At 62.0% G+C, this 24,645-nt stretch overlaps 1 protein-coding gene across 1 annotated transcript; it reads right to left on the reverse strand.

Annotated features, from left to right (window-relative positions):
- Positions 1-3,770: 3,770 nt before the first annotated feature.
- On the reverse strand, positions 3,771-24,034 carry MMP17 (matrix metallopeptidase 17). The gene is made up of 10 exons (XM_046638971.1): positions 23,813-24,034; positions 14,531-14,663; positions 13,544-13,673; positions 12,765-13,048; positions 11,667-11,843; positions 10,570-10,669; positions 8,894-8,976; positions 8,642-8,794; positions 5,528-5,785; positions 3,771-4,894 (listed from the first exon to the last, which is right to left on the reverse strand). The coding sequence occupies exons 1-10, from the start codon at positions 23,936-23,938 to the stop codon at positions 4,557-4,559; spliced, it is 1,782 nt and encodes a 593-aa protein (XP_046494927.1). The 5' UTR covers positions 23,939-24,034; the 3' UTR covers positions 3,771-4,556.
- Positions 24,035-24,645: the final 611 nt, after the last annotated feature.

The following is a 24,645-nucleotide window of genomic DNA, read 5'->3' on the forward strand; positions in this document are numbered from 1 at the left end:
TGCAAGTACCCAAAGAACTGGAACCCTGACTCAAGAGAACTTGTCCACAACCTGCTCCGGGCGACTCGTCACACAGTCGCAGTGGGGCAAACGGCCCAGGGAGAGCAGACGGGGGTCGGGGTGGCGACTGGGGTCGGTCTGCTTCTCTTTCCTCTCGTTTCTGCTGGCACACCAGGGTCCTGCCACCCACTGTGGACTCAGGGCGGGTAGGGACCGCAGGACCAGCAGGGCCCAGTTCCCAGCTGGGGACGGAGGCTGGCAGGCACACAGCGGCTGGAGCCGCCCTGCGAGCTGGGAGGACACCGCCCCCAGAGCCCTGGAGGGACGGCTGCTCCTCATCCTTGGGATTCCAACGTGCAGCCACCCCCGGGGCCCAGGGCACAGGAAGAGCCACACTAGTCTGAGCAGGACCCACAGAGCACGACCGGCTCCCTCACCCACTAAACGCCTGACCTTCCCAAACTCACCACCCCTCGCCCAGCCTGTTTCCTCATCTGGAAAGTGGAGAGGACCACATCCCCTCCCCTTAGGCACGCCGGGAGGGGTCAAAGGACCTTGTATTTGTCAAGTGCAGAACAGGACCAGGAACTGTGTTGTCATGACTATTCTTTGGAGCCATGAGTCCCCAGGGCCCCTGCAGCCCCCAAATCTGCTCCCAGGAAAGGTGGTGGGAGGGGGTGAGGTGTGGCAGGATCTGAGCCTGCCTCAGTCCCACCCGTGCCGTGGCCCCGGTGCTGCGGCCCACTCTCCCTGCAGGTCGGGTACTGTCTGTGTCCCTTCCAGTCTGGATGCTGAAGCCCTAACCCCAGGGCAGGTGCTAGGAGGTGGGGCCCTCGGGAGGTGGTTAGGGACAGCCTGGGTGATGAAGATGGGGCCCCACGATGGCATTAGTGTCCTTATAGGGAGAACAGACCAGAGCTCACTCGCTCGGCCATGTGAGCACAGGCCAGAGGGGGCCGTCTACCTACCAGGAAGTGGCTCTCATCAGGAACCAATCTGCCGACCCTTGACCCGGACATCCCAGCTCCAGGACTGTGAGAGATAAGTTTCTGGGGGTTAAGCCCCATCTGTGGTATTTGCTATGGCCACTCGAGTGAAGACCAGAAGACCATTGCCTCAGTTTCCCTACCTGTAAACTGGGAACTAGATTGCATGTTCTGGCCCCTGAGGTCAACGTGTGGGTGTTTTGTAAACTCAACATCCACGCACATGGGATTGTGTGTTGGCTCACAAGGCCGAGTCACACTGAGGTCAGCCAGCACCTGGGCCTGCCTGCTGACCTCGCCTGGGGTCCTTGTCCTCACTGCTGTGGCCTGAGACCTCTGGCCTCCTTCTGAGGGGTCACTCTGGGTCTGTCATCATGGATGCAGGCCTCCCCGGGGGGGCCCACAGCTTCTCTAAGCATAGTCTGAGGTAAAAAGAGACTTTGACTGAAAATCCAGAATTTTACACGACGTCTCCAGGTGTTTAAACAGTGACTCACCTAAAATGGAAAGACCGTGCGTAGGATCATTCTGTGACATTCCTGCCAAAGACGGAGAACTGGAATGTAACTGTGGGGACACTTCAGGCCAATGACATGGACCAGCGGCCACAGGACAGCTGGCCCACGATCTTCACGAGTGCCAAGGCCATGGGGGTCAAGGAGACCCAGGAGCCACGCCAGGCTGAGGTCATAAAACCACAGGACAGCCGGGTGCACGGTGAACCTGGGTCGGGCCCTTCCAACAGCAGGTGGCGTTAGGACAAATGGAGACACCTGAGTGGGTCTGATGTGTTGTTATTTCCTGATGCGACCTTGGGAGAAAGTCCTGGTTTCCAAGAAAAACATGGAAAAGTGCCAGGGGGTGGGGGGGTGTCAACGTACTCCCCAATGGTTTAGGTAAAAACGTTCAGGTTCCCTACCTGCCACTTCTCTGTAAACGTGCGATTACCTCCAAATTTGCAGACACACACGTATACAAAGGACGGGACCAAGCACAGTGCGTCCGCTCAGCCCCCAGTTTGCAGCCTCTAGGGGCTGCGACCGTCCCTGCCAGGTTGTCGCTTGTGACCTGACATGCAGACTGGCCCCCTCTGGACCTCCTGCAGACCCCTCAAGGACAGACCTGCTGGGGAGGTTTATAAAAGACCGTTTGGCTTTAACACATGGCAGAACCACCCCCGACCCTGAGAGCCTGCGTGCCTTCTGCCAACCTGGGCCACAGCCAGGGGCTGTGTGCCCAGCGGACCTGGGAACCCGCTCTGGGCCGTTTCCCCAGCTGCGCCAGGGCACAAGGCGGACTCCAGCAGGCCAGGGGAGGACGAAGCGGTACCACACTAGGGGTGCCCTGGATGAGCAGGCCCCTCCCGGCTCCAGGGACCAGACGGAGGACAGATGGATGTGGGATGTGGCCCGGCTTGGCTCAGTGAGCACAGGGCCTGGCCCGGAGCCTGCCTCTCTGGCTGTGGCTGCTCATCCTGGATGGACCCTGAGCCTGGCCGCGTCCTGGGCCTGCCTCTGCTACTGGGGCGTCAGGTAGGGGTGGGAGCATGGAGCATAGGAGCCTGTACTCCCCTCTGAGAAGTGGGAGCCTTTCTGCCCCTCCCTGGAGCCAGTGGGGGAAATTTGATGACAACTTCCCAACATGACAGGCAGGCGGCAAATCCCAATGCCTTACAGCCCTACAAGCCTCCCGGGCGGCCCTGCCCCCTAGGCACCTCCCTGCTACTCTCTGGCCGGAGGGCCTTCTGCAGGAGCAGGCCCATCATACCCCAGGGCGTCTGCCCCTGCTGTCCCCTCCCCGGGCTGCCCTGCCTCTGACCACTGCACAACCAACCCCTCCTCCCTCGGTTTCCCCTCATCCTCCTGCTCAGGGCCTTTCCGGATCCCCCTGGAAAGCAGTGGTTCGCAAACGTTCCCTGTTCCCTGCATCACATTTACGAGTGGGGGTCAACAAAGATGGTCAGCTCCACCCCAGCACTCTGACTCTGACTGGCAGGCCCAGTGTAGGGCCAAGAAGCTGTTTCCACCAGCTCCACAGACGCCCGAAGCTGCCGGCCAGTCCCCCGCCTGGGGAACCCCTGCTCTAAAGTGGCCCCGCAGGCACTGTTCGCCCTACTTACAGCTGTCGCTCCTCCCTGCACTGTTCTCCTTCCTCACTGAACCCCACTCTGCTCCAGGTGTTAGAAAGCCCTCCCCAGCCCCAGGGAGGGCATGCTGACTCAACTGGGCCAGAGGTTCTCGACCCAGGTGGCCCCAGCTTGGGGGCATCTCTGGCTGCTCAGTGCGGGGCAAGGAATGTCCCACCCCGGTGCATCCACCAGGAGACACACTGATAAGTCACTCCTGCCAGCAAGAGCAGGCCAGGCTGGCACCAAGGCCTCCAGGAAAGGTCGTCCCCCAACTGAAGGGGTTCCGGTCCCCACTCCCTGCCTCTCTGGTGGGAGGGCGCAGCTGCCCTCCTGGACTCACAGCAGGGAGCAGAGGAGCAGAGGGATGGATCGGCCGCTCCCTGGACTGGCAGGCCCGGCTGCCTCCCTGCACAGCCTGCTGGGTGGCACTCGGGGCTGCAGACGGTGTCCTGGGAGCCTCGCCCAAGAACAGGAGCTCATCTCCTTCTGCACGTCCCGCACAGGACCCGCGCGCGGGCAGACGCGTCAGTGAGAACTTGCCAGAGCCTCAGTTCTGAGACCTGACCCGGCCTGACCCTGCCTGCAGGCGGGAGGCTCCACTGACACCTGTGAAACGTGTGTGATGCCTGGGGACACAGAGGAGTCGAAGAGCGCTGGACAGGATGGCGTCGACAAACGCAGGGCAGGAAGTGACACCGGCAGGCCTTCCCGGCTGCCCCCACCGCCGGAGTGCAGGCGGGTCTGGGGTCAGCCCCAGAGGACGCCCACCCACAGCCCCGCCTGGGGCGCATCAGCGAGCGGAGCCTGAGCCAACAGGAAGTGGGGAGAGGTCATGTTTGTCTGAACGCGTCACAAGTGGGGACAGGCCGGGGCCCAGCTCAGGGGGCTCGTCTGTGTGTTGGGGGCTGCCCTGCACAAGGCAACCAGCACCCACGGGACTGGGGACAGCGGCATGGTCGAGTGGTGGGGTCGGTGGCCCCGGCCAGGAGAGTGGCCATTAGCCCGAGGCAGGGGCAGGGGGCTCGGGTGAAGGCCCCTCGGCAGAGCTGTGCGGGGTCCAGTCACTCGCTTGCCGACAGGACGGCTCCTCAGCCCACCCTGGCCAGGAGGGAGCCACCCAGCTCACAGCCAGTGGGCAGGGCAGGGCGGGCAGAGGAGGAGAAGGGCAGCAGGTCGCCGCCTCCTGTCTGTCCACGGCCGCGGCGCAGGCAGGCTCGAGGAGCAGCGCCCTCTGCTGGTCTTGTCCCCATCCCGGACGCCAGGACGGGCAGGCTTTGCTCAGGGGCTGGCAACGGTAAGTCCCCACGTGGCATCAGTCTCTCCAGGACCTCTTGTCTTGGGCACTGAAGGGCAGGGACACTAGTCCCTGGTTTTGTGGCCCTGGGCAGCCCGACCCGTCTGCCCCCTCACGGGGTCTGTCCCCTCGTGGGCTGTGCCAGCTGTCAGAGTGCCAGGGCCTGGGCCAGGGTCCACAGGATGCCGGGCGGCAGCAGCAGCGCGGTGGCCAGCAGCAGCCCCGAGGCCCCCGGGGCCGGGGAGGCCAGGGAAGTGCAGGAGCAGACTTCGTAGCCGTCCTCTGAGCGGCTCCGGTCGTGCTGTCCCGGACGCGCATGGGCCCCCGCCTCCCCGTCTACACCTGCACCCGAGCCTGCGGAGTTGGCCTGCGGCTCCCTACAGACCAGCCAGTCCCGGGCGGTGGGCTGCGGGTACCCGGGCGCCACCTCCAGCTCGCTGTCCAGCACCTTCCAGTACTCCTGGCCGCGGAAGAAGTACGCGGCACCTGGCGGGGGAGAAGGGGAGAAGTGGGCTGAGCTCTGGCGGGTGGCTGCGCCTCAGCTGGGGGACTGCAGCGTGGGAATCAGGCTAGACAGCAGGGGGCGAGGGGCCTGGGGGAGGCGGAGAAGACTTTTGAGTCTTTGTCTCAGCCCCGGGCTGATCTGCGGGCACCCAGGGCTCTCGGGCTGGGGAAGCTCCGGGGAGCTGCCTGGAAGCAGGGGCACGGCTGAGAGCACCTCTCAGTTTCTTTCCTCACTGGGTATTTACCAAGGGCCTACTATGTGCCAGGCCATTCTAGGTGTGGGAGACGCTGCTTTGAAAACAAAACAGAAGACACGCCAGGCCCAGGAGAGGCCCTGTGGGGAGGGGGTGCAGTCTCGTGCTCTGGAGCACGAGCGCAGAGGCCCCCGGGGGGTGCGTGAGCAGCAGGAGGCGGAGGCTGTGAGGCTGGAGGAGGGACACGGGGGCGAGGCAGGATGGGGGAGAGGGAACAGCGCCTGAGCAGGTGGGCCGCGGGGACCCCTGGACGCTCTGGGGCGGCAGCGGTGTGGGCACATCGGCTCACGGCCTCCTCCCATGGCCCTCTGGTGATCCCACTCTACAGGCGGGGAGACCGAGGCCACCCCGTCTGGCTCACCATCTGACCAGCGCATGGCATCGTCGAGCGTGCTGGGGATGCCCCTCCACGGGGGGCTCCGGGCGGGGTGGCCGGGGTCCACGCGCCGCGTGTGCTCATCGTAGCGCCAGTATAGCTGGTCCTTAAAGAAATAAGTCTTGTCATTGTGGGCCCAGGAGAAGGCGGCATCGACGCCGCCCGGCGGGAGGCCGAAGTCAGAGATGGGCCGCGGGTACCCTTCCTCTACGGTATTGTCCTTGAACACCCAGTATCTGTCTCCTGGGGGCGAGAGAAAGAGCCGTGGGCCGGGGCTCAGCCCACCCCAAGCAGCGGGGGCTCCAGCCCTCGCTTCTCCCCAGCCAGCCACCCGATGGATCGCCCCACAGCAGGACACCCAGGAGGCCTCGCAAGGATTCACTGAATGCCCATCTGCCTGCCCAGGGTCCTGCCACTCGGAGACCCAGGTTCCCAGACAGCAACCACTCTATAGACAGGGAAAGGAAACCCCGGGTGAGTCACGCCCACGAGACGCCACTCTGCTCTGCGCTCCTCATCCACTTCTGTGACCAGCTGGGCCACGGGCATCTTCACGGGCAAAGATGAGAAAGGCCTCATCCCAGGCCTAGCCAGTGTGTGTGGGCACCCCCGGCAGACTTCCCACAGAGCCACACGCTTAGAGATCACCAGAATTTCAAATCCATGTATGCCAAACTTTCAAAAAATAGTTTAAGATGCTCTTTGGGTGTATCCTCCACTTCGCGCTCTGGAAACGCGGCTACACTGCACTGCCACATCAGGAGGGTGAGGAAGAGAGAATTAGGTTGGGGCAGGTGTCGTCACGTGCTCTCCTCTGCTCAGCAATAATCAACCCTGTTATTCAGAAAACAAATGAAGCAGAACGTTTAAAAATCCTCTGGACAAAGGACTGGAATAGACATTTCTCCAAGGAGGATATTCAAACGGCCAATAAGTGCCTGGAAAGCTGCTCGGCATCCTGAATCACCAGGGAAACACACGGCAAAACCACAGTGAGCCGCCACCTCACCCCCATGCAGACGGCGCTGATCCGAAAGACAGAGAACAGCCACATGTTGGTGGAGATGTGAGGAAACTGGACGCTGCCGGTGGGAATGTAGAATGGTGCAGCCACTGTGGAAAACACTTTGGCAGTTCCTCAAAAAATTAAATAAAATGGGGCTGGTCTGGTGGCGTAGTGGTTAAGTTCGTGCACTCCGCTTTGGTGGTCAGGGGTTCACAGGTTTGGATCCTGGGCACGGACACAGCACCACTCCTCAAGCCATGCTGTGGCTGCATCCTACGCAAAGTAGAGGAAGACTGGCACAGACGCTAGCTCAGGGCCAATCTTCCCAACAGAAAAAAAAATAAACAAAGAATTACCATAGGATCTAGCTTCTGGGGATACACCCAACAGATCTGGAAGCAGGGTCTCAAAGAGATATGTGCACATCCACGTTCACAGCAGCATTAATCCCAGTAGCTAAAGTGGGGAAGCAACCCAAGTGTCCATCAACAGATGATAGACAAGGCAGTCTCTCCGTACAATGGAATATTATTCAGCCTTAAAAAGGAAGGAAATCCTCACACAGACTGCAACATGGATGGACCTTGAGGGCAGGACGCTGAGTGAAATAAGCCAGACACAAAGGACAAACAGCGTGTGATCCCACTTATATGGGGACTTAGAGGAGTCAAATCCATAGGGACAGGAAGTAGAAGGGTGGGTGCCAGGGGCTGGGGAGAGGCACAGGGAGTCAAGTGTGTAATGGGGTCAGAGTTTCAGTTTGGAAAGATCAAAAAGTCCTGGAGATGGACGGTGGTGATGGTTGAACAACATGAATGCACTTAATGCCACCAAATTGTCCACTTAAAAATGGTTAAAATGGTAAATTTTATGTTACGTGATTTTTACCACAATTAAGAACAAAAATAAACCTAAAAATCCTTTGCTGGAGACAGGAAACAGCTGGGATGCCTGTGAGCAGGGGAGGGGATGAAGGCAATGACAGCTCACCTGCAGACAGCCCCGTGCGAACACGAGGACGGGGCTGCAGGCTCTCCCTGGGGCCGGGGCCGGGTGGGGCGACCTGGGCGCGGGCAGCCGGACCTGCTGGGCTGACGCTGCCTTGCAAAAGCGCAGGCCCCGGCGGCCACACTGACACTTCAAACACGGGACTATGGAGCCTAAAGGGGGAATCTCTCGATTTTCAAATGTTGGGAAATAATCCAAATCTAAGAGACACTGTGAAGCCACTGTGACTGTGGCTGGCCCTTGGCGGCGACTCGGGAGACAGTGACTCCACTGTCAGCGTGGAGGGTCGGGCCCTGAGCCCCACACGGGGAGGCCGGGCTGGAGAGCTGGTCACTGCAGTAGGGCGGCCTCACCCTGGGGAATCAGACCCTGTCACCCCAAAACACAGCTGCCCTCACATACAGCAGTGCACTGTGACTGAGGATGGCTCGCGGCCCCCAGGGGCCCCCGGAACATGCAGGGCTGCCTCTGGTTGTGGGCTGGGGGGGGCCTCCCTTCTCCCCAGACAGTAGGCTCCCCGGGAGCAGCCTCGGCTGGGCCCAGCCCCAGGAGCAGTGACGCCCCTCCTTTAGTGAAACTGCCATCCTGGACTGAGATGTGGGAGCTGGAGGTGGTGGCCCAGTGCACCAAGAATAAATCCAGCTCCTCCCCAGGCCCCTTGGGTGCCAACCTGCACTTTTGTCCCACCACCTCACATCTCACTTGGTTCCAGCCTCACTGTCCTCTCCGACGTTCTTCGCACTCAGCTGGACTGTTCCTCCCTCAGGGCCTTTGCACTGGCAGGTCCCTCATGTCTGTCTGAAATGGACTTCCTTATTCCTATGGGTTCTAAATGTCTGCCTCCCACGAGGGCCGGATTTTCGTTTGTTTTGCCCACCATGTGCCTGCAGTGGGCACACAGTGAGGGGCACAGAGTTGGTGGTCAATAAATTCGAGTCGCGTGCACAAATTAATGAACTGCTCTCTGCTCTGTGCTTAGAGTGAACCACAGGATGGGCCTCCATTGCAGATGCAAGTTTTGGGGGTCCCAGGGAGTGTAGGCTGTGAGCCCACGCTGGCAGAGCGCCTGGGTGGGAACTGCCCACCTTTGAAGAAGACAATCTTGTGGTCACTGGTGCGCTCGTAGACGGCATCCACGCTGTCCAGGTGCAGTGGCAGGCCCCGCCAGAAGCGGTGCACCTGCGCCGGCTGTAGCGACACCAGGTGCCGATCCCGGGTCAGTCGCCAGAAGTACTTGCCTGGGAGGAAAGAGGGGGTGGGGCTGCAAGTGGCGGGTCTGGGGCCCAGGGCAGGGCCCGTGCTTCCTCCCATTGGCCACTGGACCCTGCTGGGGTTACCTTTGAAGAAGAAGGCCTCGCCGCGGATCTGGGCCACCGCGTCGAAGTGAGTGCTGCACCTGTGAGGTACGTCCTTCCTGGGCCTGGGGGCAGAGAGAGCCAGGTGAGCTGGGGGCAGCCCTCTTCCCTGGCCACGGTGGGGAGCTGGGCTTTGCACAACCCCAGGGGACGAGCATCCTTGAAGGAGGCCCCATCATTGCCTGCAGGCTGTGGGACACACAACAGATGCGTCGAGAGAGAAAGGCAAATTAAAATGAGTCCCTTTTCTGTGGTTGACAAAGATGAGCCCTGTGAGCGAGTGGGGTGCTGGGAGCACTTGGACAAGCACCTCTTGCACACCACTGGCAGGAGTGTGAGTGGCCGTAACATCGAGAAGTCAACTGGGCACTGTCCACTGAGACGCTGAAGGCACCTGCCAGGGGACCCCGATTCTGGGTCTGGAGCTCTGCCCCACAGACAGTACCCACAACAGCATTCGTGACGAATAAAGGTCAGGAACAAATTAAACGTCCCCCGACACAGGACTTAACCACAGCGCAGGGTGCACGGACGCAGCTCTTAGAGAAGCAGGCGTCCTCCCCAGACAGAGACCTCCGCGGCCAAGCACAGGAGGGCGCGGCAGAGCGGCAACGGCGTGCCTGCGGTGTGGACACGCGCACCGCACACTCGGTGTTCTCACTGATGCACAGGGCCTCTCTGGAAGGACACACACAGATGTCTGCCCCTTGAGAACTGCGCCCTGCTGGCATCTGTTACTTACTCAACAAACAACTGACATGCAGAACAACAAAGCAAGCTGGAGCGGTTCCTCATGCCCTCACCGAGAGTTCCCCGTGGACGGCTAGGTGAGAAAAGCATAAAGCCATCCCATTTCCGGATAACCAGAACCAAACCACACCATGCCACAGAAGCCTAAGTATACAGGTGTTTGCTGTTTCTGTGTTTAGAGTCTGTGGGAGCCCGAAGGTGGCAGGAGGTGTGCCAGGCTGTCGGGGCAGAGGTGGGGGAGGGCAGGGCTGGCCTCTGCAGATTCTGTGGCACCAGGTCCACTGAGGGTCCACTGAGAGTGGGCGGGCTCTGACCGCTTCAACCAAAGGGCTCGGGGTAAGAGATTTTGAGGCTGGGTCCTAAACGGCTGCCAGCTTTCACCCGGCTCAGGACATGCTCCCTTGGGACACGCCCTCTCACGATCCAGTCTCGTGCACGGGATGGGCGCCCGGCTGACTGTTCCAGCCGAGCCCAGCCCAGGCACCAGACCTGAGTCAGGATGATTCCAGCCCCCAGTGAATGTCCCCAAGCCTGGAGCAGAGGCCAGCCCGTGGCCATGCCCCGTCTGAATCCCCGGCCTACAGAACCCCTGAGCCTAAGGATGTGGTGGTGGACTGATGCCACTAGGCAGGGGGCTTGTTACGCGCGCGGCAGGAGACGACTGGGGCAAAGGAGAGAGGACATCACACACTGGAAATCCCAGCCCTCTGCCTGGTCCCGGCTGCGGCGAGCAGGTGGCCCCTCCACTGCCGAAGGAGTTTAAGAACAGAAACCGTCACTCAGGCTCAGCCAGCCCAGAGCTGTGCTCTTCTCAGAAGAACCTGAGCCGGACTTGGAGCCACTGCTGGGCGCAGTGCTGGGTGCGGAGAGACAAGCCGCAGGGTAGAGACCAGGGGCCCACAGCTTACGGGGTGCTGGACCGATTGTCGGGGGGCTCCGGCAGGGCGGGAGGCTCCTCAGGCTCGGGGGTATCGGGCTGTGCTGTGGGGGACACGGACTCCCGAACGCCTGTGAAGACAGAGAAGCTGCACTGAACCGCGGCACGTCCGCCTCCCTCCAAATCCCACCCAGCTTCCTGGAGGCCCCAGGATGGACTGAGGCCACCGGGTGGACAGACTCTGTGCGCACACGGGATCCGGCACCGGCCACAGTGGCGAGCAGGATGGACTCCCACCCCGGAGCCGGAGCGTCGCAGCACGTGAGTGAAAGACGCAGGCACCTCAATGAGTTAAATGAGTGTTTACACACCCCCCACAATTCCACTCCTGGGTACAGACACCACAGGACAGAAAACAGGTGTTCCAACAAAAGCTTGTACGTGCGTGTGCACAACAGCAATATTCACAACAGCCAAGAGGTGGAAACAACCCAAATGTCCATCCCTGGATGAATGGATACACAAAATCGCTCAGCCCTGAGCAGAGTGAACTGGTGCATGCCGTGACGCGGGCGAGCCCTGGAAACACGGTGCTCAGGGAGAGAAGCCAGACACAGGAGGCCACCTAGTGTGCGACACCATTTATGTGAAATGTCCAGAATGGGTGAAGCCACAGGGACTGAAAGGAGACTAGTGGTTGCCTGGCTAGAGGGGAGAATGGGGAGTGAGGCAATGGGCACGGAGCCTCCTTTGGTTGGGGGTGATGAGAATGTTCTGGAACTAGAGAAAGATGGCTGCACAATAGTGTGAATGTACTGCATGTCGTTGAATTGCACCCCTTAAAATGGTTAAAATGGTAAATTTTACTACCACAAAAACAAGTCTGCAGATGTCAGAGCTCTGCGGAGAGGCCAGCAGGGCCCCAGCTCCCAGGATGCCCAGCGGCAGAACTCACTTGTCCATCCCACACACTCCGTGGAGCAGCTGGTGCGAGCCCGGTACGGCCTACACACGCCACGGTGAGCGGGACGGAGCCAGCCTCCTCCCGTGGGGGTCTGTGCTTGAGGGCCCTGGCATTTCTGCCCCCGCCTTGGGGTGCCCCACCCTGGCTCTGGGGGTAGGACTCACCATACAGCTGCCAGACGCGCACCCTGTCCTCGTAGGGGAGCCCGTAGCGCAGCGGGTCGCCCACCGGGCCCTGGTAGTAGGGCTGCATGATGGAGCGCGTGGCCGCCACATGGCTCAGCCCGATGGCGTGGCCAAACTCGTGGACAGCCACCGTGAACAGGTCCATGCCGTGGGCATCTGGGGACACGAGGAGCCGTGAGCCAAGGGAGGGACCGCCAGCCCCGCCGGGCCGGCCGCCCCCAGGGTAGGTGTGATGGGCACACGTCCTGGCTGTGCAGGAGGCGCTGGGACTGGACAGAGGCTTCTGAGAGCCACTCAGGCTGGGCTGGTGCTCACCGAGGCCCCACGGGACCTGCAGTGGCTTCTCGGTGCCTGGGCTGTCCTGGTCCTCCCCTAGCTGCCTGTGCCATTCACGGTGGGGTGCCAGCCTTCGCTGTACAGGCCACAGAGTAAGTATTTTAGGCCTTGCTGGCTACCTGGACCCCAAGATAGAGGGGCCGCTGCAGGACCCCTGTACCCCACGGCTGAATGGATTCCCTGGCCCTGGAGGATGGGCCTGGGCTCCCAGCACAGAGAAGCCCACGGGTCCCAGGAGGTCACTGCTGGTTTCTCAGGCCCACTGGGCTGGGCCACCCAGGCTGGTATGTAGACTCATGTCCCCACCCACCTTGAACCTGGGGGCCTGAGACTTCCCTGGCCAGGAGAACTTAGCAGAAGCTCCAGGGCCCGCAGAGGCCTTGCCAGCTTCTGCTGTCTCTCAGAAGCTGAGACAGGAGGAGGATAGCTGGGCTCAGTCAGTCGGAGGAGACACATGCCATGTCACCCATCGTCCCAGACACGCGAGCCCAGCCGAGATCAGCGTGGCGGGGTGGCCCTGCCCTGGACGGTTTCGCGGGATCGGCCTAAACTACAAGCGCCCAGCTGTGCTCATAGTGAGATAACATGCGGCTTCAGGCTACTGTGGTTGGCGTTCCTAAGCGAGTCGTGGGGGTTTCTTTGTCTCCAGGGGTCAGGCGTGGCTCCCGCTTACACCATGGGGTCTGTCGGTGCCCCTGGGTTGTGCAGGGTCCCCACAGCTCAGCCCCAGCCCCCACGCACCTGCGGAGCGAAAGGTCCACGCCTCGTCGTCGTCGAAGTGGGTGTCCCCCGCAGTGTGATGGTCGCCCGGGAAGAAGGCGTGGGCCACGGTGCCGCCGGGGCCGTCGAAGGGATAGCGGTCATTGTGGTCAGCCTTGGAGAAGTCGATCTGGATGTCGGCAGCGCTGCCGGCCACCTCATGGAAGTTCAGAGGCGTGATGTCGCTCCAGACTTTGAGGGCGTAGTGCATGAGCGCGCGCACCGTGTCGCGGCCCAGGGGCGAGTCCCGGGGGAACGTGCGGACTCTAGGGCGGGTGGGGCCAGAGCTGGGGTCGGGTCACCCAGGACAGGCAAAGTGCCCCCACCCTGGGCTAAGGGGGCTCCCGGCAACATCCTTCCCAGGGCTGAGCATCAGGGACCTTATTTGGAAACAGGCTTTTGAGGATGAACTGAAGGGAAGCACTGAGACGAGATCATCCTGCATCAGGTGGACCCTAACCCCGGGGAGCGTCCCTGCGAGAGACAGAGGACATGCAGACCCCAGTGGAGAGGCCGTGTGAGGACAGCTGCAGGTACTGGAGCGCTGTGGCCAAGGGCTGCGGGCAGCACCGCAGGCGGGAGGAGCCTGGGACCAATTCTCTCTCAGAGCCTCAAAGGACCCAGCCCTGTGACACCTGGATCTGGGGTCTGGCCTCCAGAACCAAAAGGATACATTCCTCATGCCTTAAGCTCTCGGTTTACGGGTGCTCCCTTCCGAGGCCCCGGGCAAGGCCAGGCCAGGGGCAGCCCCACCTACCCACCTCCACGACAGGTTCCTCTTGCTCCACCTGGTCGGGGCTGGAGCCTGGCGCCTCCTTCGAGACAGGATCACAGCCGGGAGGTCCGGGAGGGAACAGCGAGGGGTTTTCATCAGCGCCAGGGTGGCCTCATCTGCAGGGGTGGGTGGGGTCAGGGGCCAGGCCCAGCTCACATCCACCCCCAACCAGGGATTCCCAGCAGCTCCTGGAGGGCCGGCACCAAGCTCCCATCCCATGCCCCCGGCTCCCTGCCTGAGCTCTGCTGGAGACAAGGTCCAGGCCCCACTGCCAGGGGTATGTCCACAGACCAGGACAGAGGTCGTTCACAGCATTCACTAACTTACAGCAGGGCCCTGACCAGTTGGAGTGGTCTCTCATGTGGCCCTGACACTGACCAGTGTTGCCCACGCTCCCTGCATTTCACATGACATACACCTGACCAGCTCGGTGTGACACACACGTGTCTACCCTTTCAGAGGCCTGGGGACAGACGAGTTTCGATCAGCCAGCCATGCAGAGGGTCTTTACAAAATCAGAATTCGTTGCCAATATGTAAAAAGCGGGGTGCTCAGAGAAACGCCCTAGATTTTTGGTTTCTCGAGCTGGGAGTTCTGGCAACACAGGGCTGGCACCCGGCAGGACAAGAATCTACTGGGGTGTGGTGGCTGGATCCCGCCCCCACAGCTGGCCCGCCTAGCCCCGTGGGCAATGAGTTGGAGACGCGCTGTAGGGTGTGGAGACGGGGTCTGGGGGTGGCTGGCACACACCTGCCACTCCATCCAGACCCGGGGGTGGTGAGGGCGCCAATGGAGGATTCCCGGGCAGGAGTCCTCCGTCTTGCCCCAGGGACAGTAGGCCTGTCCCCTGGCCCCCACGGGCAGACTGGAGCGGGTACAGAGCCTCAAAGGGGAGGAGGGGACGTTAGGAGAAACCAGGCCTCAGGAGGTGGGGCTGAGGGAGGACTGTCCGCACCGTCCCTGGAGGACTGACCCAGGATGCCGGTGGCCTCCAGGCCTCCGAACCGCTGCATGGCGGCGATGGCCTTGGACAGCTCCTCCTGCGTCTGCAGCTGCCCCGTTGTGGGGTCTGCCAGGGGCAGATAGCCGAACCTGCTCAGCCACTCCTGTGGGCAAAAAGCAGAGTGAGGGGTGGAGGTGGGGGGCTCAGCCCCACAGAAGAGGAGCCCACCCTGGCTCGAGTCCCCCTGAGCCCACGAGGCACCGCCTGCCCCTTCCTTAAGGTACTTCAGAGGCAGCTGTGGGAGAAGGGTCTTAGTAAGTCACGAGCCACACGTTCACAGTGGTTAAGCGCCTGGACTCTGGAGCCAGGCTGCCCGGGTTCAAATCCCACTTGATTACCTCCTTGCTGTGCAATGGGGGCAAGTCACTCAACCGTTCTGGGCTGTTTCCCTGCCTGTGGATGTGGGATGGACGTGAGGACATAACAAGCTAAGACGTGGAAAACGCTCACACCAGCACCTGACACAGGTGGCACTGTCAGCGGACAGCTCTGCCGAAAAGCACCCCTGTGGGGTCCCCAGAGCGAAACAGGAAGCAGAAATGCAGGACGACCCTTTACCGCAGACACGAATAGAGCCCCTGCCCAAGCCCCAGTTGCCTCTGCCACCCTTGGGGGGCCCTGGGGGACAGGGAGGTGCTGATGCCACCCATGGGGGGCCCTGGGGAACGGGGGGCACTGACACCACCGTGGTGCTTCAATTTCTTCAGCTGCCAAATGGCGCTTCTATCAACTTCCCAGGCTGTGACAATTCCATTCAAAGTGCTCTGCTGGTGCCAGGGGAGGACCCACAGGGGCGGAAAGCAGGATTGCAGCGACTCCCTGAGCCCTGCTTGCTTCCAGACCTGGCTTCAAGAAAGGCACCAACTTGAAGGCCCTTTCTTTCTTTTTGGTGGACATTAAAAAAATTCTCTTGAGGGACCGGCCCTGTGGCCGAGTGGTTAAGTTCACTCGCTCCACTTCGGTGGCCCAGGGTTTCACGGATTTGAATCCTGGGCGTGGACATGGCACCGCTCATCAAACCATGCTGAGGTGGCGTCTCACATGCCACAACTAGAAGGACCCACAATTAAAAATACACAACTATGTTCCCGAGGGGCTTTGGGAGAAAAAGGAATAATAAAATCTTAAAAAACAAAAAACTCTTGATTCATTTATGTTGGCTGCAGGGCCCCAGAAGGCCTACAGGCTCCCTGCCCAAGGGATCTGCCCCACAGGGGCCCACGGGGTGCTGGGTGGGGGAGGGGTCCACCCTCCTGGAACTCCCAGAGGCCTCAGCTGACGGGTGGGGGGGAGGGGGCTGCCTTGTAGATTTGCATATTATTTGCATACATCTGCAGAGAACCAGCCAGATGGCTCCGTTCCCAGGAAACGCTGACTCCTTCCTGGGGTTCTCTGTCCCTCTACCCCGTCCCCAAATCCTGACTGGCCCGGACCCTCCTCCAGCCCTGGCAGGAAGAGTGTGTGCAGAACTGGAGTACCCGGGAGACCCCCTGGGGTCTGGGGGCTCCTCTAAGGCTGTCGGGCAGGACTGGCAGCTGGAAGTGACTTGCTCCTCAGTGAGCAGCAACCAAGGGACCCTCCTGGTTAGAGGGGCAGCTTCTCCCTGGGGGCCTTGGGAGTGACCCTATGCTCAGATGAGGTGGGTGCTGGCCTGGACAGGCCCACCTCCCCACTCTGGGTCTGCCTCCACGATGTAGGATCTTGGCGGCTCTGAGCATCCTTCTTTTGGGAGGAGCCCCCTTCATATCACTTCAGACCCATTAAAACGCGCTCACGTCAGTCATCAACAGAGTTTACTGAGTGTGTCCCACGGCGCGCCACTATTCTAGACAGTGGCGATGCCCAAGAGAACCTGCTGTGTTCAATATGTGTCATTCTGCCTACATCTGTTTTTTTGAAAAGTCCTACAAATATTTGATAGTTTTGATTCTGCAGTTTTCTTTCTAAATGTCAGAAAACACGTGCAGACATCTTTGTAGCCCTTTGTTAAGTTTACAGACCTGAGCTGCAGAGCCCCAGTGCCTCACGACTTTAGCAGCTCTGCTACCTAGCACCTCGAGGCTGCCTCCTCCAGGAAGCCCTCTGGAGTTTCTTCAGATCTTATATGATGCTGGATGAGGATGTCAGCAGGTGTTTACCAGGAAAACCCCTTTATGGGGAAGGGGCCACCCAGGCAGGCACTTTCCCCCACTCAGGCCAGCTGGGTCTGCAACACCCTGGGAGAAGCACCCACCTCACAGGCCATTCTGCCTGCAGGCTGGGATAACAGCTGAGTGTCTGCACGGAGCAGCTGTGCTCCTGTCCTGAGCAGGGCTCCACGGGGTTCACGGACGAGGAGCTGCTCTCTCTGGTCCCTGGGCAGCCTGGCCGCCTGGCCAGCAGGCCACACCCATTTCCAGGTTTTAGAGACTTCGACAGCACTTCAGGTGGTTTTGAAATGTTTGCCAACATTGAAAAGAAGGAGGCTTTCCCTGCAGGTCTGAGCGGCCAGCTCTGCGTCCACCTGCAGAGCTGGCTGCAGCTACCCTCGGGCCCGGCCCTGCTCCCCACGGTCAGCAGCCACTGCCACCTGCCCACCTCCTGGGAGCACTGCGGTTTGCAGCTCTTGCTGGCGGTAAGACCATAAGAACGGGACCAAATCTGAGGGGCTGGCCGGAGGCCCCCACCTCCTGCTGACCCACCGGCTTAAGCTTGGGGTCTACGCTCTCAAGCTCAGACATCCCACTGGCCCCTGGGGCAGAAACCCCTCCCCCCATGACATTAGCATCATAAAGCCAGTCCCCTCTCCTCCTGGTCGGCTCCTAGGTCAATTACTGGACCACCAGAATGCAAGGGTGGGAACAACTTCCCAGCTCACCAAGGGAAATCCTAAGGAGATGTGTGACAACAGAACAAGCCCGTGGCAAGTTTAGGGGAAAGCTGGCAGTCATGGGCCCTCAGGTGGACACACGGATGGATGGATGTGGCCTGCAGAGCCCATGGGGCCCCCAGGCCAGCCCTGAGTCTTTAGTGGAGGCCGATGTGTTTGAACGAGAAGCCCCCATCCCTCCTGGGAAGGCACCTTCCTCCGAGCCTGGAGGGAGGGGCGCCTAAGACAGCAGCTCTTTCTCCTCAAGCCAGCCCATCCCAGGCTCAGGAGGATGCAGGCAAATTCCCCAATAGCTTGGGTTCGATTTTTTCCCCAGTAGTTAAATGAGTACATTTTGAAACACAGAGGAGGCTAACGGGGTGGAGGAAGGGGAGAGTTGACCAGAGACATGAGAAACCAAGCTGAGAACCGTCCCCACAGATAGGGAGGCTGGGGTCCTGGCAGGCAAACGCTGCCTAAGCCCCGCCTAGGCCGCCTGTCCCCACCGCGGTGGTGCCCCGCAGCCGGCCCCGGGGTGGGGGGCCCAGAACTCCCCCTAGGGGACCCCAGCACCCTCCATACCTACAAAGCCGGTGGCAGCCCGCAGGCCGGTGCTGGCCTGGGCCCCCTTCCTGCTCGCCCACCGGGTCCTCCCTCCGCTGTTGCCAGGGCAACCGCGTCTCCAGGGCAACGAGGCTGCGCAGGCAGAGGGTGAACCTTCCAGAAGGCAGGGGGGAGGGGGCAGGGCTGCTGGGAGGAGAAGGGGGAGGGGAGCCCCAAACCCACAGGAGTCGCCCACCGCAGATAATCCCAAATACCCAAGGAGACGCTCTCTTCCTCCTCCATAGGACCCCAAGAGCTGCGGCCTTACCACAGATGGGGAAACTGAGGCCCAGCGAGGAGGGTGCGCGCCCCATCCTGTAGACGTGGTCCCTGCCCGCCTGCCCCACCCTGGTTCATCACTGGTGACGGAGTGTGCCCCCGTTTACAGTGAAAGAGGTCTGACGCATACGCGGCCAACTCCCTTGTGACTTTTGGCAGCTGCGCCCGGTGCCCCCTGGAGCCGCCCTGATCAAGGACAGTCTCCACTGGGGCCCCCAGGGGCTCGGAGCCACTCCGCAGGTGGCGGAGGGACAGCGCCCTGCGCTTCACAATGGTGGTAAACAGAAGCGCCCAATGAGCGCAGCAACTCCTTTAGTCCTCGCCACAGCCCCGCGCGTGGTCACAGTTGTCCCCACAGAGACGTGGGGAAAAGGGGGCACAGAAGAGTTAGCCCGACACCAGGACTGAATGACGCCAGCCGGACAGGGCCGCACGCTGTCCCCTAGCGCCCAGTGGGCATGTGTGCTGCGCCATGAGGGGCCACCCTGGTGCCCGGGACTGGCCCTGGCCTGGGGCTCTGCAGCCCGCCTAACACTCCGTCTCTAGCAGGACTCCACCAGCCTTGTGGGCGTGGAGAGCAGGTGTCGGTAGCACTAGCCCCAACCACAGATGAGGAAACTGAGGCTCAGAGGCCACAGCAGAAGGTGGGTAGTGCAGCTATAGGGCCCCCACCCCCGACCCAAATCACAGCAGCGAGGGTGGCAGACCTGGGGCCACCCTGTGCCCCACCTGTCCACGCCTCCACCCCTCGGTCCCTCCCGCACGCAGCATGCCAAGGACGACCTGCGGTCCAGCTCAAGTCCCTGTCTGATCCACGTGGCCTCTAGAGACCCGAAGGAAGGAGCTGGGGGCGTCTCAGGGTGGGTCCCCCTGCGCACGTCTTCCCCCGGGGGCTGCTGGCCATTGGGGTGCTCTCCACACCCCTGCGTCTTCCCCAGAGAGACGCCCCAGCTTGCCCCTGTGACAGCTCATCCTGGTCCATCAGACACCCTGATGGAACGCTTGCTGCGCCAGGCGCTGGGGGACAGAGAAAACCTGGGGAGACTGCCCTGTGTCCATCCGGAGCAGACATTCTCAGGGGGAGGACTAACGAGAAAGAGGCAAACACGGAAATAAGTGACATCCGATGGCGGGCGATGACGTCACATATAATAGTTACGAGAAGTGATCCCAACCGTTAATAATTACTGACCACTTTCCATTCACGGACCTGCTCTGTGTTTCCAGCCCCCTCTGGGGAAAGCGGTATGAGGACACAGTGTGTGGTCTGCGGTGTTCAATTGACACTTGGCATACAGTAGGCGCTCAAATAACTCTTGAATCAATCTTATGAGGTGGGCACTATTACCCCATTTTACAGATGAGGAAACTGAGGCACAGAGCGATTAGGGCACTTACCCACAATAACACAGCCAGTATGGCAGAGCTGGGATGGGAACCCGGGCTTTCTGGCTTCAGGGTCTATTCCCTTAACCGCTGGGTTATGAGGGAAGTGAGAGACTGAGTGGAGGGGCTCCTTAACTGGGTGCCCAAGAAAGACGTCCCTAGGGGGTGACATTGGGCCAAGACCTGAAAGATGAGAAGCAGCCGGCCATGTGATGATCCATGGGAACAGCAAGTGCAAAGGCCCTGGGGCAGGAACCAGCCTGGGAAGTCCCACAGGCAGGTACCGTGTCTGAGAGCACCCTGAGAGCTGAACCCCCCATCCTCTCCAGCCTTCTCCCCATTCCTGCCTCCCCCCTGGAATGAGAAGGCAGCTCACTTCCTGGCAGATGTTGCAAACAACTCAGAGGCAGCGCCCAGTTAACGTCCCAACTGACCTGTTCTCATTTCACAAATGGGGAGACTGAGGCCCAGGATGTAGGGCACAGGCTGGTGAGCAGCAGCCTGGGATCCACATGTAGGGGCTGGTTCCAGAACTCCCTCTGTGCCAAGGGCCCATGTGAAAGGGCAATGACATGTCCGGCTGGCTGGCCGGCCCACCAAGTCACAGGCCACGCTCTGGGGCGCAGACCCCAGGCAGCCAGCGCAGTCCTGCCCGCACCACACTGGCTCCCACAAGAGGCCACAGGGACTTCTCCGTCACTCAGACGCTGGCCGCGGGCCCCAAAGGCAACGAGTGCTCCAAGGCGTGAACTCATTTCTGGACGGCGTGCCTCTGTCTCTTGGAGGGGGGCCGGGAGGGGTTGGGTGGGTCTTAGGACCTTCACCTGGAAGGGACCCCAGAACAGTGGGACACACAGATGCTCTCCTCGCCTCTCGCCATGCGCAGGGAGAAACCAAGGCATGGGGCCACCATTCCTGGCTCTCGGTCTTGTCTGAGGGCGCGAGGCTGGGTTTCTCGGACGGCAGCTGCGAGGGAGACACCCGGCCCTCAGGCAGGTCTGACGGACCCTGAGCGCATGGAGGGCCCACAGCTCACTTGGGTGCTGGCACTGAGGAGCGGGGATCCAGAGGCCACTGTCTGAGGCTGGGGTGAGGAGGGTGACGGTCACCCCTGCCACCTCCCCCAGGCCCCAGGAGGGGACACAGCCTTCACGTGTGTGTGCTCCAAGGTCCTGGCTCCCACCCACCATCATCTGGCCCCTGGGGCCTCCTGGGCCACTGAGGGCCCTGTTTCTTCCCAGCCACCCTCACACACAATCTCAGCCACAAACCACCGTCCCCGTCCAGGTGTCAGCGATCGAACGATGCGCCAACAGCCGTGTGGTGCGAGGTGATGAGACTGCACAGGCTTTGCTGCTGGGCATAGACACCCGAGTGAAACTTTAGAGGACGGGTGGGCATGCCTGCCACGGGCGACACCCTACGGCTCAAGTCTGTCACCCGGGCTTCCCTCTTCTGGGCCCCGGTCCCTCACACCCTCAGCCTCAGCCTCGGGCACTAAGGTGCTCTGCACGCTCCTGGCTGCAGTAAAATGTTAGGAACCAGCCGCAAGTCCGCCCGGAGCCCGCTACAGGGTGTGATGTCCATGCCACGAAACGTGATGGGAGCAGGGTCAGACAGAAAGGACCAGGCAGGTCTACAGACTCCGGGATGGAACGGTCTCCAGCACAGATTGTGAAGTGAAGGGAAACCACAAGGCGCACAGAGGCGGGCAGCAGGCTGTCATCTCTAAAAACAAGGGACCGAGCTCTTATGTCCCTTTATAAGCCCAGACAACCTGCAGGAGGATCCGCAGAAAATGGAGGGGTACGGGGCAGACTGACGTCCCCCCGTAGACCCTTCTGTACCGCCTGAATGTTCTGCCACAGGCATTACCTACTCAGAAAGAGAATAACGAAAAACTCCGGCCCAGAAGGGCTTGCGGCTCAGCCGACAAGCCCAGAAGGGCACAGCCGCTCTCTTTTGTCCCGCTCCCCCGCTGCCTGAGAGCCCACCATTGGCTAGGCGCCACAGGCCTCAATCGGCGCTTTGTTCTCCAGCTAACACTGGGGGTAGGCTGGGCTGGGGGAGCCCCTCCCGGAGATCAGCCAGTGCTGGAGACCCGCTGGGCATGGCTCTGTCTGGCAGAAGCTAGGTCACACTTACAAAGGGGCCCTTCTCCTCGCTGGCAGCTCCAGACCTGAATATCCAGAGTCAGTGGGCCCCGGGGGTGGTCTGGAGAGGGGGACAGACAGGAGTCTCCCCTCCTCCCCATAAATCTCTGCCTGTCTGTGGCTTCCTGCACCTCGGGTCAGATGTTCTGAGTGTCATTCCTCCGAATGCCACCAGAGACCGCCCTCTGCCTACAAACCCAGATTAGAGGCAGGTGGGCTCTCCCCACACCAGGCGGGAGGGGTCCTGGCCTTCCCTGGGTCAGAGCCTCTCCGGGCAGGGGCAGCCTCCTCTGCTCTCTACCCACTGCGCCAGACACCAGGGCCCTGCTGTCTCTGAGGCTCCAGGCTGGGGAGCCACATCCTATGCCCAGTGCATCCCATGGGGTGTGGGGCCCCGTGACCCTCCTGGGTACCAGGGAACCCACAGGAGCAGGGAGAAGACGTAGCCCGCAGGTTCAAAGCCAGGAGGAGTGTGCCCAACCCACTGTCTCCAGGCGGGCATCGAGAAACTCCACAACTGCACCAGATGTGATAAGCGAACTTGCCTGGACCTCTAGGGGCTCCATCCCCTCAGTGAGCCAGCCGACCCTCATTAGCCCTCCAGGCAGGTCCCCTGGGAGCTGGAAGGTAGGGGCCCAGGCTCCAGTGTCACTCAGCCCAGCCCTCGGAGAGTGCACCCCAAGAGCGGATCAGGGAAACCGCCAGCTACAAAGAAGCCCGGAGAAGGCGGATAAAGGCATCCCAATTTCAGGGCAGCCTGGCTGGGAGAAAGACTGCCGGGGGTCCCTCAAACATCTGGACACTGACAGAAAGGGCTCTGGCCGCGCCCTCCAAGGGCTGTGGCAGGCGGGCAGGGGTGGCCAGAGCCTGTTTCTCATCCAAAGACCCGCGGCCAAGTCCTGCCAACCATGCGGCTGCGGATTCCACCCAAGTGCCGGCACCCAAATGCTCCCGGTGACAGAAATCCACCCGGAGCTCCCAAATGCCAGTAGTGCTGGGACAGAAGCCGCATCAGCACCCCTTCAGGAGACCACTGGTGGACGTGGGCCAGGGGCTGGGAGGCCAGGCCCTTGGCCCGGATCCTGCATCTGAGCAGAGTGAGGGCAGCTGCAGGGGAGAGAGCCTCTGAAGGAATGGGCTTAACCCACCAGCACCCTGCGCTCTCGCCTGGCCTCCTCCGCCTGGGGGTGGCGAAACCCATAAAGTCTGATCTAAATCTTCCAGGTCCAGAGGAAGAAGCTGCGAGCCTGGCGGGCTTAACAGGGAAGAGACCACTGCGGCCGCCCCCCAGTACGGTTCCCAAGCCAGTGAGACAGCCGGTGATAGGGAAGGGGGGCTACGCAAGGCGGTGGGGCTGCATCTGAGCCTGGGAGTGGGAGGGGAGCCCATCAGGCTCAGGTCAGAGCCAAAGGGGAGGCAGACCAGGACTGGCCGCGCAGGCGGTGGAAAGGTTAGGATCCATGCCCAGCGGGGGCTGGGCGCCGGCTCCCCTGCTGTCCAACCCCGTCCACGGAGCAAACTCGAGAACCACCAGCCTTCCCGGGCGACCACGCTCCGCAGCCCCGGCTTCTCCTTGGCTGTCGGGGCGCGCCCGTCCCTCCCTCCACTCCCACTGGGAAAGCACGCGGGGCGCACTGCTCCGGGCGGCTGCGACAGCCCTCCCACTCGCCTGAGGGTCCCCCTGTGGGCCGCTCCAAGCCAGGGACGGGGGCTCCGGTTAGGCGAACCCCCACCTCGGGGGATTCCTGCGGCTGCGGGGCACTCCGAACGCACGGAGCCAAAAACAAACCTGGTGCCTCTTTCCCAGACCTGGAAACGTCGGCCCAGACCTGGGTGCGCGAGGATCAGCTCTCAGCCTGCGCCCCAGCCTCAACTTTCCTGCCCAGGAAATGGGTCCAGGGCGCCCCGGCTTCCCGCAGGCGCCAGGCGCCCTGATGGGGTCCTCCCGGCCCGCGGATCCCCGTATCCCGGCCGCGCACTCACCACTCCCAGGCTAAGGTCCTCGGCGCGGGGCGCGGGCGCAGCACAGCCCCCGCGGGCCGCCAGCGCGAGCAGCAGCAGCGGCAGCGGCGGGAGCCGGGGCCGGGAGGCCGGCGGGCCGGGCCCCATTGCGCTCTCAGGCCGGTCGGCGCGGCCGTGGAGGTCCCCGCGCCCCGCGCTCCTGAGCCGCCGCACCCCACTCCCCCGCGCCCCGAGCCCCGCGCCCCACGCCCCGCGCCCCTGCACCCCGCTCCGCCGCGCGCAGCTCCGGGCCAGACTGAGCCGGGCGCCCGCCTCCCGCGGCGGGGCGGGGCCATGCTAATATATGCTAATGAACGCGGCCGGGCTCTCCCCGCCCGCCGCCTTAAAGGGCCCGCGCCCCGCGCCCCTCCCAGCCCGACTGAGCCCGGCGCCCACCTCCCAGTGGCGGGGCGGGGCATGCTAATGTATGCTAATAAACACCGGCCGCACTCGCCCCGTCCGCCGTCTTAAAGGGCCCGCGCCCCGCCGCACCTATGGGTGGATGCTCCAAACCTGTCGGCGGTCGCCCCACGCGTCCACCGGGGGACCCGGGCTGCGGCGGCCCGAAGGAAGGCTCTTGTGGTGTCCCCAGATGGTCCCGGGCCGGTGGCGGCCGCGGCCGGGCTGCTTCCTGGGGAGCGGACCCTGGCTCCCCGCCCTTGCGCACGCGGACCCCCGCCGAAGCTCGGATTCGCGGTCACCGCTGGGGACCCCGAGCGTCAGCCGCAGCGCTCTCGGAGGACGCTTGGTGGAGCCCTTGCACCGCGGTAGACTGGGGTAGGGGCTGGGGGTGCGTGTGCGGTGGGGGCTGGGGT

Source organism: Equus quagga, chromosome 15, assembly GCF_021613505.1.
Source record: "Equus quagga isolate Etosha38 chromosome 15, UCLA_HA_Equagga_1.0, whole genome shotgun sequence".
Classification (NCBI taxonomy): domain Eukaryota; kingdom Metazoa; phylum Chordata; class Mammalia; order Perissodactyla; family Equidae; genus Equus; species Equus quagga.